This window comes from Saccopteryx leptura, chromosome 2 (genome assembly GCF_036850995.1).
Source record: "Saccopteryx leptura isolate mSacLep1 chromosome 2, mSacLep1_pri_phased_curated, whole genome shotgun sequence".
Classification (NCBI taxonomy): domain Eukaryota; kingdom Metazoa; phylum Chordata; class Mammalia; order Chiroptera; family Emballonuridae; genus Saccopteryx; species Saccopteryx leptura.
In genome coordinates this window covers 367300383-367319777 of record NC_089504.1, presented here as the reverse complement: position 1 = coordinate 367319777, position 19395 = coordinate 367300383, and the positions used below count along the sequence as shown (strand labels likewise).

Here is a 19395-nt window from a genome sequence, read left to right as displayed (position 1 = left end):
ATATACACATAACACAGAGATAGAGAGCATGATAGAGAGCAGCATGGAGGGAAGGGGGAAGGCGGTGGGGGGAGGGGGAAAAGGGTGTATCAAGGAGTACACGGGTTGGGGGAGATATATTCGGGGTAACACTTGTAACTATGTAACACAACAAATTAAAATCAATAAAAAAAAGAAGCAATATGGAAATATCTTAAATAAGTTTTATTATTTTTGTCAGGCATTATTTAATATCTTTTCATTAATATTTTAAAACTCTTATAAATCTCGTTTTATGTACCTCTTTTTAATTGTTCTTAAGTATTAAATGCATGAAATAATGACTGCCTTTCAGTATATCTCTTTTTTTACACTTAAAATGGTCATTAGGGCAGAGAACTGGTTAAATTATTTGAATCCCACCACTACCTATGACTGGTTTTAAAAGCTCCTTAAGACCAGCCACCCAGGCCTGTTTTTGAGCTATGGGTAACAATGGCTGTGTGAGAGAGGTGTAATGCTAGAACCAAAGCCTGGGGCATCCAATGTAGTGCCCACAGGAATCTGAACCCATCAGGACATTAGCTCAGTCTGCTGGACTAGGCTGCATCATTGTGGTAGAAGGCAAGTGTTAAATGGTAAGAATCTACTTCCCATTTTCCCTTGGGAAGAGAACTGCATCTTTTGGTGTAAAATGTGAACCCTGTGGTTTTTTGAATATTCAAGGATGGGGAGGCCTCAAAAAGGAGAGACTGAACTTTCAAAAAATAAGGCACTAGGACTTGAATGGCTTACTGGAAAAAGTTTGAGTTTATGATGAAGGTATTACCATTTATACATTAAAGAAACATGGGAAGTTTTGGCTGAAGAAGAGTGCTTTTATGATAGCTTTCAGTTTTTTCAAATATGATGTATTAGTCTTACTCTGTGTTGTTCTGGAGAGCAAGACAATAAAAACTTTTAGTTGCATAAGTGTAAGATCAGATATTCACCACTAAACCCTAGCACATGAATTCTGCTCAATACATTTTTCAATATATGATTGAATGCAGGCATGAAATAAAAACTTCTAAGGGAGCAGACTTTTGACTCATTTTAGCTTTCTAATAATTCAAGTTACTCTAAAAATTAAATGGATTGCCCTTGAAAGGGAGTAAAATTCTCTATCACTATGAGTGAAACAGGAGCTAAAAGACCATTCTTCAGGGATATTATAGAGAAGATTGATTCATTAGATAATGATTAGACCACATAACCTCTGAGATCTCTGAAAACTTGGATATTCCAGTTCTACAACCCTAAATCCAAGTGTGTCTATACACAGACTTGGGAGAAGTATAAATAATACTTATCTCAGAGAAATCTTCAAGAGGCATGTGTTCAATGGCATGTTTATTAAACAAATGCTCATGACAGATTTTCACAACAGCAACAAATGTTATTCTGCTACATCAAATCTTCCTTACTAAGAAAAAAAAAACAGTCACAAGGTTGATGGATTTGAATTATTTTTTCATGTTTTCTGGGGGGCAAAACCAGTCTCCTCAGTTGTTTTCCTGTGTTTCCTCTTTTTGAAGATCATCTGTTTTCATTTTCTTCATCTCCTCTCTGGCTAAGTGTCCCCGGAAGACTGCTTGGATTTTGACAGCAGCATTCTCTTCTTTTTCCTTATCTTCTTCTGAAGATTCCTTCACGGAAGGGAGAAAAAGAGATGTCATAAACATCCTATACAGCATTTTGATGTCACAGAAATAGTGTATAAATTTAATCAATTTAGAATGTAACAACTGAGATCTGTTGTTTCCTAAGGGAATTTTATATATTGTCATGTTGTCTATGTACCAAATGGTAAATGCCAAAATAGCAGGCATTTTATTTTTCATTCTTTAATACATCTCTGCAATAAATCATCATTGCCAACTTTCTTCCTCCAAAATAGCTCCTACTTAACAGTTTCCTGAGCATAACATTTTGGGGGAGAGGGAATAAGTAAGAATCTTTGAAGTACGGTAAAATGTTGAGAATAATACCTCTGTCAAAATAATCCTGATTATATAAAATAAAATGTTAACTTCTTAATTTCTCAATAACTAGCTAACCAAAGGCACACAATTAAAGTAGAGTGCCAGAGAGAAACCCACTAAGTCCAATAATATCAGTTTTAATATGATTGGTTTAACTTTTGTATTAGCTTCTGTTTTTTGTTTTTTAAATTTAGGTATAGGCCCTGGCCAGTTGGCTCAGTGGTAGAGCATCGGCCTGGTGTGCAGGAGTCCCGGGTTCGATTCCCGGCCAGGGCACACAGGACAGGCACCCATCTGCTTCTCTACCCCTCCCCTTCTCCTTCCTCTCTGTCTCTCTCTTCCCCTCCCACAGCCCCTTAAGGCTCCATTGGAGCAAAAAGTTGGCCCGGGTGCTGAGGATGGCTCCATGGCCTCTGCCTTAAGCGCTAGAGTGGCTCTGGTTGCAGCAGAGCATTGCCCCAGATGGGCAGAGCATCACCCCCTAGTGGGCGTACCGGGTGGATCCCGGTCAGGCGCATGAGGGAGTCTGTCTGACTGCCTCACCATTTCGAACTTCAGAAAAAAAAAAATTTAGGTATAATTTATAGGCAGTGAAATGCACAACTCTTAAGTGTATAATTTAATAGGTATATAGTTTTTAATATTTTAAATTATAAAAGTAATACATACAAATCTAAGAACTTAAAATATCACTGGTAGTTCTCCTCTTTCTAAATCCTGCTCTTAAGCCTGACCAGGCAGTGGCGCAGCAGATAGAGCGTCAGACTGGGATGCGGAGGACCCAGGTTTGAGACCCCGAGGTTGTCAGCTTGAGTCCAGGCTCAAAGCTCACCAGCTTGGACCCAAGGTCGCTGGCTTGATCAAGGGGTTACTCGGTCTGCTGAAGGCTCACGGTCAAGGCACATATGAGAAAGCAATCAATGAACAACTAAAGTGCCACAATGAAAAACTGATGATTGATGCTTCTCATCTCTCTCCGTTCCTGTCTGTCTGTCCCTATCTATCCCTCTCTCTGACTCTCTCTCTGTCTCTGTAAAAAATAAATAAATAAATATATAAATCCTGCTCTTAAGAGGTCACTATTATTATGGGTTGAGTGTACATATTCTCTCAAAATTTCTCAATAGACAAAGTATTTATATGGGTATATGGGTATCTACATACCTTTTTATTTTTTATTTTTTAGTGAGAGAGAGGCTCAGACAGACAGGAAGGGAGACAGATGAGAAGCATCAACCCACAGTTATGGCACCTTAGTTGTTCATTGATTGCTTTTTCATATGTGCCTTGACCGGGGGGTTCCAACTGAGCCAGTGACCCATTGCTCAAGCCAGCAACCATGAAGTTTTATCTATGATCCCATGCTCAAGCCGGCAACCCCATACTCAAGCTGGATGAACCATGCTCAAGCCAGCAATCTTGGGATTTCAAACCTGGGTCCTTAATATCTCACGCTGATGCCTCTATCCATTTTGCCACTGCCTGGTCAAGCATCTATGCCTTTTTAAACATTTTTTTAAATTGACTGACTTGAGACACACACACAGAGATATAGAGAAGCATTCATTTGTTGTTCCACTTAGCTGTGCATTCTTTGGTCACTTCCTGTATGTGCCATGACCGGGGATAGAACCTGCAACCTGGTGTTTCAGGATGATGCTCTAACTGACTAACCAGCCAGGGCCACCATTTTAAACTTTTTTTTCTTTTAAGTGAGAGGAAGGGCGATAGAGAGACAGGCTCCCATATGTTCCCCAACTGGGATCCACCCAGAAACCCATATCTGGGGCCCATACTCCAACCAATCAAGCCACTGGCTGTGAGAGGAGAAGAGAGAGAGAAGGGAGAGAACATTTTACTTTGGAAAGAAAAGCAGATGGTCACTTCACATGTGTTCCCTGGCTGGGTATTGAACCTGGGACTTCCAAACACCGGGCTGATGCTCTATCCACTGAGCCAACTAGCCAGGGCTTTAAACTTTTAAATGTGAACAAAATGGTATAAAATCCTCTGAGATGATGCTTCAATATGGACAAATAAATTATTCTGAAGTTGGAAACCAATGGGATCTGACCTCAAACTCATGAAAACCTATGTAAGGGCACCTATTAGAAATTTAAGGAAAGAATACTAATACTCCCTTACTTCTTCCCTTATCTTCCACTGTATCTTATGCCAATGTGAGGCTGAGTTGTACTGATAGATAGAATTGTGGAATGATTTATAAAGGTTATGGAAAAATTAGCCATACTAGGTAGAAGCCAAGGCATTCCTTGAGGGGGATGTCCATTTTGGGTGTTGATTATTGGGTAACTAACTGGGACATTAAAAGGAACTCAAAAGCTTGGCCTACAATATTATGGAGAGTAAGTTGTTTCTCACTAGGCTTGGTCCTCTTGAGTTTGGACTATAAAAAAAAAAGAAAACACAAAATATAGATAGTGATATGCTGATAAATGCTTAAAAATTGGCTTTCCAGGAAAAAAAGGTCCTGATGTACAGTATTTGTTATGGTCTTAATATTCCTTCTGTGGCTGATTTCAAGCTACCAAAGTGAGATTACTGGGTACAGGGCTGTGTAGAGATGTATACAATGCTCTCTTGAGAGCTGAAAGCGGGCTCTAGCCCACTACAAAATACAGGATTCATAAAGGTGTTTATCCAGGTCTTGACTACTTAGATGTAGGCTCTCAGGAAGTTAAGTCAGTTTTGTGGAGGGCAATGCATGGAAGGACACATTGTATAAAGACATTTTATGTGTTGTGTGTAATTCCCTTTGTTGTCTCTAAGTCTTTCACTGTGTGCTGGTAACAGGATCAATTCCTGAAAAGTTCCCAAATTGGAAAGTGGATCTGAAGAATGAAGAATGGGGCTGGTGAGTTCTACCTATTCTTCCCCTTAAGGAGCTTTTTCCATCTGTTGACAATCTTGGGAAATAAGATTTTTTTTTTAAAGGGAAGAATGAGTTTTACTTTGTAAGAGGCATGGCTAAAAATGACCCACCAATTAGTTTATCACTGATGTCAATTATCCAGAAAATGCAAAATCACAATTTTAACAACAGATTTATGTTACAGATTAGATTCATATTTAGAGTATAATTTTAAATTGACTGATATTCTTTCTGTGAATCAATAGTACATGGAAAACATAACTTACTAAGGCTTGGACTGGTGTCTCCTCTTCCACAGATGTCTGAGACTTTTCTTTCTCAGGTGGTTCCTGTTCCTGGAAGGGAGAGGACCAAACAGGCAATGTTTCAAAAGTAGTAAGGTCTTGAATCAAACTGCTTAAAGGTAATTAAATATTAATTTAAGTTATTGAGAAGAAGTGAGAATTAAATACATACTGATTTTTTTTAACAAGGATAATGGGTGGAAAAAGAAGAAATAAAAACTCTCAAGGGAATATGAATAAACAAATATTAAAGACCAAGGAACTGGTAAAAAAGGTTTGCTTTTGGAATGTATGTGACATTGTTTTATGCATATTAAAAACAAACCATTGTTTTATACTAAAAGTTGAAAAGATGTTGTGATGAATCCTGAACAAAGTATAAAGAAGAGGTGCCAATAGTTTCTAAGATAGAAACAAAATAAATGTCATTGTGTCGCATAGTGTAAAATCAAGTTGTCTTTTTGATGAAGTTTTTATATTAAAAACTAAGTAAAAAAAAAAGTAAGTTTTGTTGTTAGGAGTATTTTAAATAGAAAATGGGAAACCAATTCTGCCTGTTTAATTATGGCTATTAAAATCTTCCTCCCAAATAGAGACATTGTTAATTCATAACTTATGGAAAAAGCTTCCTTAATCCATAAAACAGAAAGGATATATAAGCTAACCAGTCTTTAGAATTCAAAAAAGAAAGAAACAGCTGATAATGACACAAATACTTTTAAATTTTCAGCATTTTCCTTTGATTTCAATAAAGTATGAACACAGAGAATCTAGTTAAATGGAAACAAACAGAGCATTTTCTTTTCTGGTAGGCACAAATGAATAGAAATTCACTTTTGAACTGATAGAATAAGTGACAGATATTTCCCCAAATCTACTGTGGAACACCATCAAAACTTGAACTTTGTTAATTCCTTTTAATTCAAATATTTGAGGGTGCTTTGTGGCTAATGTTTTATCCAGTTGTCTAGAGTAGTGCTTTCTCAAACTTTAATCTTTTTACTTTGGAGATCTTGTTAAATTTCAACTTCTGATTTGTAGATCAGGGGTAGGGCCTGAGACTGAGTTCCCACCAAGGTCCCAGTTGATGCCAATGATGTTGGATCCTACACAAACTTTCTCAACCAGTATTTCTTATCTGGATCAATGAACACAGAATATTTTGAGTAACTACTGTCTCAATTCTCCCCAGCATGATACATTACTAACACATTCTAGATATAAAGGAGAGACATTGATTCCTTACATGCAAAGGGTGCGTTCTGCTTAAGGCTTAATTATTTTGAGAAACCTTGGTTGAGAAAGACTGGTTGAAAGAATGCCACTAAGGAGAAGATAGGGTCAATCTCTGAACAGTTTAGCTTTAGAGAGAAAACTCTACCATCACCATCTTTAATTTTACTCAGTCTTCTCTAAAATGTCAATGATAACAAAATAATTGGATGAATAGTATTTTATTTTACAAAATATCATTCATTAATTCAACAAATATTTATCTGCTACTGCTAAACACTGTAATGCCCAATAAAATTTGAATAATAACTTTCAATTACATTCCTCCTTTTGATCATCTTTATATTTAAACTATATACCTGTGATTCAGATACTTTAGAAAATAATTCCTCATCAGAAAGAACATTACAATTAAGAAAATTTAATAAGATATTTGTAACACCTCTCACAATTTTCATGATTCTAGGGAGATCCCAACAATCTGTTTTGGAGAAAGGAAGAAGAAATAACCAAATCCCTTAGTTTCACAGAACCATACCTTGAATGCATGGTTATTATAGAAGCGGTCATCTACCTTAGTGCCCCATTCTGTTGGATCAAAGTTGGTTTCTAAATAAGAAAAATTTAATAATTTTAGACTTATTTTGGGTTCATTAAAATAAATCTAGAATAACAACACAAGTTGTTGGTCTTTTCCCCAAAATCACAGGTTTATTACTGCCAATTGAAAATCTTATTGCTACTGTACATAGCCTAGCACTGCAGATACGACCAGTGATCATTAAATATATGCTGATGAATTAAACATTAGATGAGCCATTGGGTATATTTAGAAAGGCAGTAAAAAACTATAAGTGCTGCCTTCATAAAATTTATAACAAATAGGAGAGAACAAATGCCAATACTTAAATATAAGTATAGAAACTTATAAGCATGAATTAGTAAACACAGGAAAATATATAAAAATAAATGCTAAATAGTATGAATGTTTGGAAAAGTGAAGGGAACATTGTTGTTGTTGTTTTTTAATTGAGCCATATTATATAGTCAGCTGACACAGACAGGAAGAAGTATTTATATTTAAACAATTTTTTTCTTTAACTTCTAATTATAAAGACTTTTAAACTTATAAGCTCCCATGTGTATATTACTTAAATTCAACAATTATAAACTTAAGATTATTTTCAAGCCAATCTATAAATATTTTAGTATGCATTTCTAAGATATAAAGCTAAAATACCATTAACATACCTAAAAATACTAATAATTCCTTAATATCATCAACTATCCAAATTTCCATTGCCTAATATGGCTTTTGTTTATCTTTTTGTTTGTTCAAATCAGGACCCAAACAATAGGCACTCACAGCCTTTTACTATGTCTTCCAAATATCTTTTCATTGAAAGTTCCCTACCTCCTACCATATTTTTTCCTTGTAATTTTATTTATTAATGAATTTATTTATTGATGAAATTTGGTCATTTTTCTTTGGATTTTTCCATAGTTCAAATATTTTTTATTCCATTCCCATAATGATTTTAAACAAGTTCCTCTCTCTACTTTTGAGTTTCCTGTTTACTGCTGGATAGATCTATGGTTCCATCTGATTTTGATTGTATTTGGCAAGAATATTACAGCTAGCACAGTGTAATTCTGTCAGGAGATATGTAATACCTTGTTGTCTCTCTTTATAATTTTTATGGGCCAATTGATGTTTGGCCATATAATTTTTTCAGGTGTTGCATACATCAGTGTTCTAATTTTAGCATTATTTCAATTCTGGAAGACTCAATAAAGAAAAACCCTCAACTATTTGGTTACCCTGAAATACGGTTCTTACAGAAATGTTGGGTTAAAGGTTTTTGTTTTATTTTAATTGAGAGGCAGGGAGGCAGAGAGACAGACTCCTGCATGCGCCACAACTGGGATCCACCCAGCAAGCCCCCTATGGGTGGTGCTCTGTCCATCTAGGGTCATTGCTCAGTAACTGAGCTATTTTAGTGCCTGAGGCGAGGCCATGGAGCCATCCTCAGCACCCAGGGCCAAGTTACTATAATGAGACATGGCTGCAGGAAGGGGAGAGAGGAAGAGAGAAAGAGAGAGAAGGGGGAGTGGTAGAGAAGCAGATGGTTGCTTCTCCTGTGTGCCCTGACCAGGAATCAAACCAGAAACTTCCACACTCTAGGCCAGCGGTTCTCAACCTGTGGGTCGTGACCCACAGGTTGAGAACCGCTGCTCCAGGCCAATGCTCTACCACTGAGACAACCTGCTGGGCAAGTTTGATTCTTTCCCTTCACATGGCAGTTTTTAGAATAATCAGTTGCTTCCTTAGGATCCTATCAAGGAGCTTCTTCTTCTTTTTATCATTATGGATTCATGAAAAATTAACAAATTCGATGAATTTCAATCCATTGCATTTATTACTCTTACTGATACTCTAATTGTCCAGAATTGGCCAGTAGGGACTTATTTGGGTGCTCAGATGCTCTTGAGTCCTTGGGAAACAACTCTAGTAATCTTTGATAGTTTCCTTATTTTCTGGTATGGCAAGATGTTCAGGCTCATATTTGTATGTCCTGCCCAGTTCAAAGAATCACCTAATTCTCCAAAAACCCTGGTTCCTAGAAAAGGGAGAGTCCATGGTCTAGCTAGATGCTTACTGGTAGTGGGTTGGTCTTTGTTTTGAGGACTTTTAAGAAAATGTATAGAGCTAGAAAATACTTCTGTTGTTTTAAAGAGCAAATATATCATGAGGTCACACTGAAATGTTTCCTTCAAATTTGGGATTACATATTTTATTAAGTTTATTTCTATATAGCAATTATATTTATATAACATTATTTTTATATTTTAAATTTGAATTTTTCACTAAAAATTCAGGATTACATTATAGAGCTCTTCCTTAATTTTTCTTTTTTTAGATTTTTTAAAAATTGAATTTATTAGGATACTAGTTAACATAATTTTACAGGTTTTAGGTGCCTAACTCCACAACTCATCTCTATACACCATATTGTGTGTTCACCGACCCCCTCACCCAAGTCATCTTCATTTATCACCTCTTCCCACCAGCCATCACCACACTGTTGTCAGTCTCATTCTGTATTTACCACTGATTATTATTCATTGTATAGATGTACTCTAGTTTATTCAATAGATCCCTATTATGAATATTTGGGTTGCTTCCTCAAATAACAATGCAATGAAGAGTGAAGAAGTAGAATTCCTGAAAGGTTAAATATGTATATATATAATTTTGGTAGATATTGCCATTTTCCTCTCTTTGGGATTATATAATTTTATATTTCTCCAGCAATATATATGAATACTTATTTCCCTCTAGCCCTGCCTTGAATAAACTGGTAAACTTTTGGCTTTTTGCCAATTTGATGGTTGGGTTGCTGGTGGTGGCTGGTGCCACCTTAATGTAGTTTTCATATGGACTTCTATTTGAGTTAATTTGAGTGTTTTAATATGTTAAGTGCCATTTGCTTTTATGTTTGTGTGATTGTTAGCTCATATCACTTGGCATTTTTTTATAAAGCATTGTTGGTTTTTTTTCCACTGTTTTTTTTTTTTTTCTTAAGCTGGAAACGGGGAGAGACAGTCAGACAGACTCCCGCATGCGCCCGACCGGGATCCACCCCGCACGCCCACCAGGGGCGACACTCTGCCCACCAGGGGGCGACGCTCTGCCCACCAGGGGGCGATGCTCTGCCCCTCCGGGGGGTCGCTCTGTTGCAACCAGAGCCACTCTAGGCGCCTGGGGCAGAGGCCAAGGAGCCATCCCCAGCGCCTGGGCCATCCCTGCTCCAATGGAGCCTCGCTGCAGGAGGGGAAGAGAGAGACAGAGAGGAAGGAGAGAGGGAGGGGTGGAGAAGCAGATGGGCGCCTCTCCTGTGTGCCCTGGCCGGGAATCGAACCCGGGACTTCTGCACGCCAGGCCAACCGGCCAGGGCCGCTCTTGGATTCTTAAAGTAATTATAGCTATACTGGATAATCTTGAGGCCACTTTCCACCCACCAGTTAGCATTTTTTTACCCTCTTTTTGGAACTTATCCTGGTGTATCGTGTAAAGAATAGATCAAATTTTATCTTTTTTCATCTTTATTATATCATTTAATAAAAGCTCACCTTTTCCCTAGTGATTCTGAGATACCACTTATTTCATTTACTAACATGTTTCCTGTCACAAAAATCAAAATTAAGACTAGAATTACCTATGAGAAATGCTGGTAAGGGAATACTTGGATTGTGTAAGAGACTGGCCTAGAGAACTTTGTTCTTTCCTTTTGGAGAGTAAATTCTTATACTTGTATCAGTTGGATAACTCATCTTTGGTTACGTGAATGAAATAGGTATGATGCTTAACATCTTTTTCAAACAGTTTTTCCCATTTTTCATTAGTTAGAGAGCTAGTATTCTAAGACAATTACTCTGAATCACCAATTGCTTTAATTACCATGATCCAGTAACAATGACTCAAATGTTTTTGTAATGGGATGTTTCTGAGGTTTAAAATTAGACTAAAGGTATTTTACTCATGAATCTGTAAAACAAAGTTATAACAAAATTAAATTAACATTCATTACAATTCACTTCTTACCCTGAAGGACTTCTCTTAATAGCTTTTTAGTGTCACTTGAGTTTCAGATTGTGCAACAAATATTCTGTGACTGGATATGGAAAAGATCAGCAACATTCAGGAAACTGGCAGGGATTTTGAGCTCTGCCAGGGTAGAGCAGAGACAACAAGGGGATCCAGAGCTCTACAGTGTGTATGGGAGTTGTTTCAATTCAAGCTTTGTGGTAGGTTTTCTCCCTCTCAAATGACTTAAAATGGAATGTTTATTTAATTGTGGCTACTTCTAGGTACCCTTACCACTCTGTTGGAATACTGTAATCAAAAGTAATTATATAAGTTTATATTAAAATGGTTGCTCTAGTTATAAGTTCTTTACAGAAATTTATAGCTGTAATGATTCCCATTCTGACCATTAGGCTCAGTCGTGATAGTCATGAACCTTCAGGCTGAGAATTTTAAAATTTTATTTATGAAAGTAAAGAAACTGCTCTGTCTCTCAACTAAAGAGTCGCTGTTAGCTTGAATCTTAGTCTCTGGGCAGGATGGCACCTTGGAAGTAAAGAAAAAATAATATAAATTACCTTCCCAAGCTAGAAGTTCACTTTAAAAAGAAGTTTCTCCCTGTAACTTTACTGTAGAACAGTTTCACCCCCCCCCCCCAGCAAATACCAATTTATTTAATCTAAGGTGTATAAAATTACTTTTTACTATACTTATAATACTTTCAAGTAAAAAGAGAAAAGAATGTAAAGAAAAGCACGAACTCTCCTCCTAGTAAGAATAGACAGTCAACTGCTTTGGACGCATAGGAACAGCCTGCTGGAAAATGGAGAGCTATACTGGATAATCTCAAGGCCACTTTCCACCCAGTGTGTCAATGAGAAATACAACCAAGGTCTGGGTAATAAACGGATCATCTTCAATAATGTGAAGTCATGTGATTTAAGAGGACCTGCCAAAAAGGCAGGTTTCAAACATAACAAAACAGCATGAACTGTCATTTGAAGCTACCTGCCTCATAAAGGCTTTCTGTGAAATACGAATGGTCTTAAACAAGTTTCATCATAATACCGAGTGCTTAGTCTCCAGTATCTATTTTTAAAAAGCTTACTCTCTCTATTCTCTAGAAGATTCTCAAAATATGCTGCTGCAAAAGACGGTATATTGTCCGGTTGTTCCCTCAGAATCTCACGTGTCAGCCCTTCAAGAAGATTTCCAAATCCTTGTGGAATTCGGTAGTGGGTGTTGGAGAATGGAACCGACATCGCCTTGGAAGGAACTGCCTACAGTACCTAGAGATTCATTAAAGAGTACTGTCTTTAAATTTGTCTGATTTTACTTATATAATCACAACTATGGCAACAAATTGAGTACCAATTCCTGGACTTCAATATTTTTAACCCACTACAACCCAAGACCATCCATTTGTTCTGGAGTTTTAGACTCTCCATTATTAATTAGAATATTACAAATACAGAGCTATAGGTCAAGTCGTTCTCTTGATCACAAGAAACACAGATTTTTCAATATAACACTAAGAACTTTTTCCTTCTATCTCAATGTCTTTTTGTATATATTTAAATGGTGAGGGTAGCCCTGGCCGGGTCCTCGGTTATTGGGAGCATCTTCTGGATTTACTGTTATGGTTCAGTCCTGGTCAAGGTACAAACAAGAATCAACCAATGGGCCTGAACGGTGGTAGCACAGGGAAACCCTGAGGTTGAGGCCTCTGGCTTGAGCAAGGGGTCACTGGCTCTCCCTCCTCCCTCAAGGCACGTATGAGAAGCAATCAATGAACAACTAAAGTGATACAACTATGAGTTGATGCTTCTCATCTCTCTTCCTCCCTATCTCTCTCTAAAATTAAAAAGAAAAAAGGAATCAACCAATGACTGTGTAAGTGGTGGAACAGGTTGACAGTTCCTTTCTCCTCTCTGAAAATCAATGAAAATTAAAACAGCCTGACCAGGCGGTGGCGCAGCGGATAGAGCATCCGACTGGGATGTGGAGGATCCAGGTGTGAGACCCCAAGGTTGCCAGCTTGAGCGCGGGCTCATCTGGTTTGAGCAAAGCTCACCAGCTTGGACCCAAGGTCGCTGGCTTGAGCAAGGGGTTACTCCATCTGCTGAAGGCCCACGGTCAAGGCACATATGAGAAAGCAGTCAATGAACAGCTAAAGTGCCACAACGAAAAATTGATAATTGATGCTTCCCATCTCTCTCCGTTCCTGTCTGTCCCCATCTATCCCTCTCTCTATCTCTGTAAAAAAAAAAGGAAAATTAAAACAGTAAAAGGTCAAGGTAATTTTTGCTATCTCACAGGAATTTAGAGAACGATTGTTAAAACTTCACCATAAATTGCTGACAACCTTGTTTAGGGTCTCAAATTAAAGACAAAACAACAACAAAACTTAAGTCAGAACTCGTCCTGGTTCTAGGAATTAATTTATAGCTTTCACTTCTGAAGCATGATTTACAATGCCTTGAAACACCTATATATTGTGGAAGGGACCATCAGGACTTTGTAATCGCAGCCGCCAAAGTTCTGGGATTGTTACATTTTGTGGTTGTTTTGATCAGGTCTTGTCTCCCCATTTTGGAACACAAGGGCTGGATGCAGGGCGGCTGCCGGCCGGGCTGGGCCACGCAGCAGCCAGACATACTCAGAGCCCGGCCGCTGGGAGGGCGCCCCCAGGCGGGGCCGGGTGGGGTCTCGGCGCGGGGCCAGGCGGTTTCTGAGGGCCCAGACCGGTTTCCCCTTTGTCGAGGGGACAGGAGCTGAGGAACGGGATCCTTTCAGGGAGGTGCACCGCCTGAGGGACCGCGAGCCCGACTGAGGCGCGCAGGGCGGTCGCAGGGGCGGGCCGCCGTGGACCGGGGCTTGAGAACGGGCTGCCCGCGCTCCCAACAGTGCCCCAGGGTCGCGGAACGTGTTGGGATCCCGAGAAAGGGCGAGAGGTGAAGGGGAAGGCGCGGTCTCGGTTTCGGAGAGGAAACGGGGTAAAGCGCCTCACCTCTCGGATCTCCCAGATCTGGTACCGAGTCTGGTGGCTTTTTCCCGTTGCTGAGCAACCGTTTGTTGTTTGTTTGTTTTTTTTTGACGCAACTACGGCGACCGAGAAGGGGAGAGGCACTGGCCTGCGGGCGGCTGCACAGGGCTTCGGGGACTGAACGGCCCGGAGGGGCGAGGTCTGGCCGCCAACGGCCCCGCCCACAGCCCCGCCCCTGGCTCGGGGTCCCGAGGCCCGTGCGGGGAAACGGGGTTCCGCAAAGATGGTGGCGCGCGGATTTGTAGTGGGGCTGTTGCTGCCAGTTATCCTGCGGGCCCACACGAGTGCAGGTGAGGCAGCCGGCTCGCCCGACCCCGCCATCGGCCTACGCCGGCTCCTACATCCCGCGATTGCTCGCAGGAGCCCTCTGCGCAACCCCTCTCAAGGTCCGGGAAGGGGTCTCCAACCGAGGCCTGCGTTGCTGGTTCTGTTGGGCGAGAGCCCCTACCCTTCCGCTTCCTCCCTCCCGTTCGGTTATGGTGCAGCGCGTGGGGCAGACGGAGAGTTGGGTTATCTGAGTAGGGTTGGCCCTGAGGGTCTTTGAGTAACTGCTGGGGAGCTTGAAGGGGAGGGGTGAAACCAGTAAGATAATATTTGGAAACAGGTGCCTGAATCATCCAAAACAGTTCAGTGCTGCCCCCTCAGTGGTACCCTGAGGGAGGGTTTGCTTCAGGCAAGAAATTAAATTTTACTAGTTTAAGTGGTAATAGGGCTAAGAAGAAGTACAACCCCCTCACTAGCTCAGAATAGTTTAGGCTCAGCTTTGGTTTCTGGTGCAGCTTACAGATAGTGGTAGTGGGATAAATTGCAAGGCACTGGGGAGGAGGGTGACTCACTGACCTTGTCCCAGTCAGATCTGATCATGTTACTACACAAGGCTGGACATTGGGTCACAACTATGGAAAAACCAGATCTGTCTTCTAATGCAAAATTAACATGATAGTGCTGAACCTATTTATTCCCTCAGACACTCAAATAGTAGACCACAAAGATCTCTGTTAAGAAATGAAGTTGGCCCTGGCCGGTTGGCTCAGTAGTAGACCGTCAGCCCAGTGTGTGGAAGTCCCTGTTCCACTCTGGTCAGGGCACACAGGAGAAGTGACCATCTGCTTCTCCACCCCTCCCCCTCTTCCTTCTCTCTCTCTCTCTCTCTCTCTCTCTCTCTTTCCTACCCACAGCCATAGTTTGAATGGTTTGAACTAGTTGGCCCCCTGGCACTGAGGGTGGCTCCATGGCCTCTGCCTCAGGTGCTAAAGCAGCTTGGTTGCTGAACAATGGAGCAACGTCCCAAATGGGCAGAGCATCCCAGGATAGGTGCTTGCCAGGTGGATCCCTGTTGAGGCACATGTGGGGGTCTGTCTCTCTGCTTCTCTGCTTTTCACTTAATAAAAAAAGAAAGAAATGAAAGTTGAGGTGGGGGAACAGTTGGAGAACAAAAAAAATGCTGCTTTGCGTAAGAACCCAGTAAGTACTCAGATTCAGAGAAACTGCAGCATATAGCTGGTTCTGGGTTCAACCAAAGTGTAACATCTTTTTCTCTCATCTTCACACAGTGACCTTTGAGTGTAGCATATGAGGTAGAGATGAAGATAGAGGAGAGTAGGACTATTATTTTATTTTCTCTGTTAAAGGCTGTTAACTTTGATATTAGCATTTTATCTTTGCTTTTGGGTTGCATTGTTACATCACCTTTATTAACATTGGATAAATTTTTCATTGATTAATGCTCTAAAGTTTTCTTTATTTGGTTGCATATGCTGAACAAGAGTTCTCCAAATCATTCCCGTGTTCATGTTTATCATGTAAGATTTGAGATATACAAAAGTATATGGAACCATGAAGCAATGAAATGAATACCCATGGCTGCTCCACCCAACTTAAGATCTAGAACATTGCCAGTTTTATTGAGGTTCCCTGAGTGTTCCTCCCCAGTTTCTCACCAGAGGTAACCACTGTCCTCCTTTTGTCAGCCTACTTTTATTGATGGTCTCTTCCCCAGAACCCAATTCCTGTTTTTTATTCCAATACCCAAATGAAGAAAATATTGAAGACAAAAAAAAAAAAAAAATCAAACCTTAAGCCCAAGTTTCTTGAGTTTGACAAAAATTTACCACTCTTGCCTCCTTTCTTAGTCTCCTGGTTTGTTCATTGCTCCATTCCTTTGAAGTATTTGCACTGTTTACTGTTTGGAATGTGAGCTTTAGGAGAGGAAATATCTTTGACTTACCACCAGTTTCAAACTGGCAGAGTGGAAATTGAAGTAACATTGGAATCAAGTGGCTTTGTTTCTAATCCTGTCATGAATTACCTTTGTGGTTTGAGGCCAAAGAGACTTAATGTCTGCATTGTGTTGAGTATAAGGCCTGCCATAAGGAAGCACATCAGTAAGAATGTAAACTCCCTACGGGCAAGGACTTTGTCTGGGGTTGTGTGTGTGTGTATGTGTTTTTCATTTCACTCTTATGTCCTTTGCTTAAAATGGTTCCTGGCACATAGTAGGCATCAATAAATATGTGTTAAATTAGTTAATTAATATGCAAGCTATTTTAAAAAATTACCTAATTTACTTGGGTCTCAGTCTGTTGATCAGTAAATAACATGATTGTACCCCAGGGTGTGAAAGATCCTTTTTACCTCGAAAGTTCTTTAACTCAGAATAGAGGCCTGCACAAAGAAGTTCAATATGTATGCATTGGAGAAAACAGACTGATTTGGAAAGGTGTTTGCCCTAGCCTCTGAGACGGCTGTACACATCTACAGCCCTCCATTTGCACCGGCTCATATGCAGCCAGATTTCTTCATTCCCTCACCCTTACCCTCTCTGCTTAGCTCTTAAGCTTTTAGTTTTCAGTATTGTTCTATAAGAAGCACCTACCCAAGACAAGGCCCTCCCACACACGTGCTTCCACCCTTTCCTACAGCAGACTGCCAGTGCTTATGCAATTACCCCTAGTGCAATAGTCTCAGAGCATTTTGCTCCTGGAAGCCATGCATCTCCAGCCCAGTGGACATTCTGGATGAACTTTGATTGTCATGTAGGTTTTGTGATGGAACTAACTCGTAAGAGAGAGCTGAGGTTGTTTAGGGACTGGCGTTGTTATTTGAAGTGCAGGACAATTAGGCCACTGAGTCTGTATAGGAGGCCCCATTAGCTGTACTGCTCAGTAAGGTATAGCCTAAGGGGCCATCATCATTTGTAGCTTCTAGGGAGGGAAATGTCAACCTTGTTAGGTCTTGTTCTCTTTCCTGTCTATCATTTTTATTTAAAAATATTCTTTAAAATCTTAACTGTGTTAATTATTTTCTTCTAGGGGTTTCTTGTCTGTTTTGTTCAGACAAAGATGGAAGTTAAGTTTTTTCTTTCTCTTTTAAGTTTTGATGAAGAACTCACTGAGATAATTTGGATAGATGCTTATTAATAAAATATAGGCTGGTGTTAAAAATAGGAACGATCTTGTTAAAGTGAGTTTTTATTCAGTCTTGTTAGTGACTCTAGAATAGAATCCACAGTTTGAAGTGCTCTTCCTCTTTGTGCATAATTTAGCTTATGAAATGGGTAAAATGATGACAAAAGAGCTTTGTTCAGACATTTGACCTTCTAATTCTCACTGACCTTATGTTTTGCCTCTTAATTTGTCTGAATTTACTCTAGAAGGAAGCAAACTTGTTGTAGAGACTCACAAATGCTTTGTACTGTCTCATATGCTGGTAGAAATGAATTTTAGGTGGGTTGTCAAACAACCACGATAAGGGGAATTATCTGAGGGAAATTCACACCGGTAGGGTGGAAAGGGGAAAAAAGTTTAGAAAGGGCTGTGTTGGGAGAGAGACAAGCTTTTTAATTCTCAGCTACTTGGAAGTGGGCATGACAATGGAAAGTAGGGGAAGGGAATGGTTAAGTTTTCTCATAAACAGCATTTGAAGGGTACATAAAAGGAGCATCTTAGGAAAGAGAGTTAAGCATTAGGGCCAAGCCTGAGAGCAAAGGCGAATCAAGAGCTCTGAAGGGAAAGAGGTCTGTGACACATCGGTTGCTCATGGTTCTTGGAGTTTTCCTTTCTGGTCTTTACCATCATGCATATTGTTGGAAACTGTTCTTGTTATGTTGCTTATCTAATTAAGAGGAATGAGATCTATCTAGTTTTAGAAGATTAAAGTAGTGAGTATATTCAAATATTCTTGTATGTTTCTTGCTCTATAACCAGATTTAATCAGTGATGAATCTTGCTGGTGATGCTCTTCTGTTTACTAATTTTTTAGATGTTGATTTTCGATTTGCTTCGTTCATTGATAATTACATGGTGCTACAGAAGGAGCCTGCAGGGGCAGTGATTTGGGGCTATGGTGTATCTGGAGCCACTGTGACAGTGACTCTATGTCAAGATCAGGAAACAATCATGAAGAAAATGACTCATGTGAAAGGTAAGGCAGTTTTCATTCTCTCTTCAGCTTTTGTCTTCTTCTGCCACCTGCTGAATTATCTGAAAATGAAAGCTTACTCTCCAGCTCAGGTTATTCATCCAGCTAGCTAGCCATCCAGCACAGTTATTTGAGTATTTGTCATGTGCTAGGCACGGATACAAGGAAAATGAAGACTAAGTCAAAGTGCCTGTCATCAAGGAGCTCAGGGAATACTGGGAATAGACACCAAGTCATACAGGGCAGAGTGATAACTGCTATGATGAAGGTGTATATGGGTGTTGTAGCATACAGAGGAGAAACATCTGCCTCAGATTGGATGGTGAGGGGAAGTTTACACAGAAGGTGGCATATGAGTTGAATTATAGATAAAGAAGGCAGGATGGAGGACTGGCTAAGAACCTAGGCTCTGAATTCACTGTCTAGGTTCAGGTTCTGACTCTGTCACTTAGTGGCTGTGTTACATCCTAGCAGACAGGCCACAGCAGACGCAAAGTAAATTTTATAGGTTTTATTGCAGACCTGCACAGGGACTGCAGGGAACCCATGCAAGGGAGCACTGCAGCCCCTCAAACCTGCGCAGGGGATGCAGGTAACCCACACAGGGGAACACTGCAGCCCCCCAAACCTGCACAGGGACTGCAGGCAACCCACGCCTCCAAAGAGACTGGAGCACTGCAGCCAACCAAACCTGCGCAGCCAACAAACTGCGCAGGGACTGCAGCTCCGAGCTTCTAAAATGGCTCCTTTTTATAGGGTGGCTATCTAGGATGAGCAAGCATCATACAGAAGCTGATGTGGCTGTTAGTCATTGGCTAGGGAGGTCGTGCGCAGTTACGGGGGGGGGGGGTATTGCTCAGTGGAGAATTTCAAACATAAACTTCTGATAAGGGTCTCTGACTCAATGCAGGATGTTGCTGAACTCTTTG

At 40.2% G+C, this 19395-nt stretch overlaps 2 protein-coding genes across 3 annotated transcripts in view; one reads left to right on the top strand and one right to left on the bottom strand.

The window, feature by feature from the left end:
* Positions 1 to 789: 789 nt before the first annotated feature.
* On the bottom strand, positions 790 to 14075 carry SPA17 (sperm autoantigenic protein 17). The gene is made up of 5 exons (XM_066365104.1): positions 14012 to 14075; positions 12110 to 12290; positions 6952 to 7022; positions 5163 to 5231; positions 790 to 1667 (listed from the first exon to the last, which is right to left on the bottom strand). Exons 2-5 carry the CDS (start codon positions 12261 to 12263, stop codon positions 1524 to 1526), a joined length of 438 nt encoding a protein of 145 aa, XP_066221201.1. The 5' UTR covers positions 12264 to 12290; positions 14012 to 14075; the 3' UTR covers positions 790 to 1523.
* A 49-nt stretch (positions 14076 to 14124) lies between these two features.
* The window catches only part of SIAE (sialic acid acetylesterase), a 52516-nt gene continuing 47245 nt past the window's right edge, over positions 14125 to 19395 (top strand). For both annotated transcript variants that reach the window (XM_066365100.1, XM_066365099.1), the window contains exons 1-2: positions 14125 to 14337; positions 18308 to 18469. In XM_066365100.1, coding sequence (XP_066221197.1) covers positions 14271 to 14337; positions 18308 to 18469 — 229 coding nt within the window. In that variant the 5' untranslated portion in view covers positions 14125 to 14270. The remainder of the gene's footprint in view (positions 14338 to 18307; positions 18470 to 19395) is intronic.

Coding starts and splice junctions, on each gene's coding strand:
- SPA17 (XM_066365104.1), bottom strand. CDS start 12,263: ATGTCGGTTCCATTCTCCAACACCCACTACCGAATTCCACAAGGATTT. Junction 7,023..12,109: donor TCTTCTAGAGAATAGAGAGA/GTAAGCTTTTTA, acceptor TTTCTTATTTAG/AAACCAACTTTGATCCAACA. Junction 1,668..5,162: donor AGACACCAGTCCAAGCCTTA/GTAAGTTATGTT, acceptor CCTTCCGTGAAG/GAATCTTCAGAAGAAGATAA.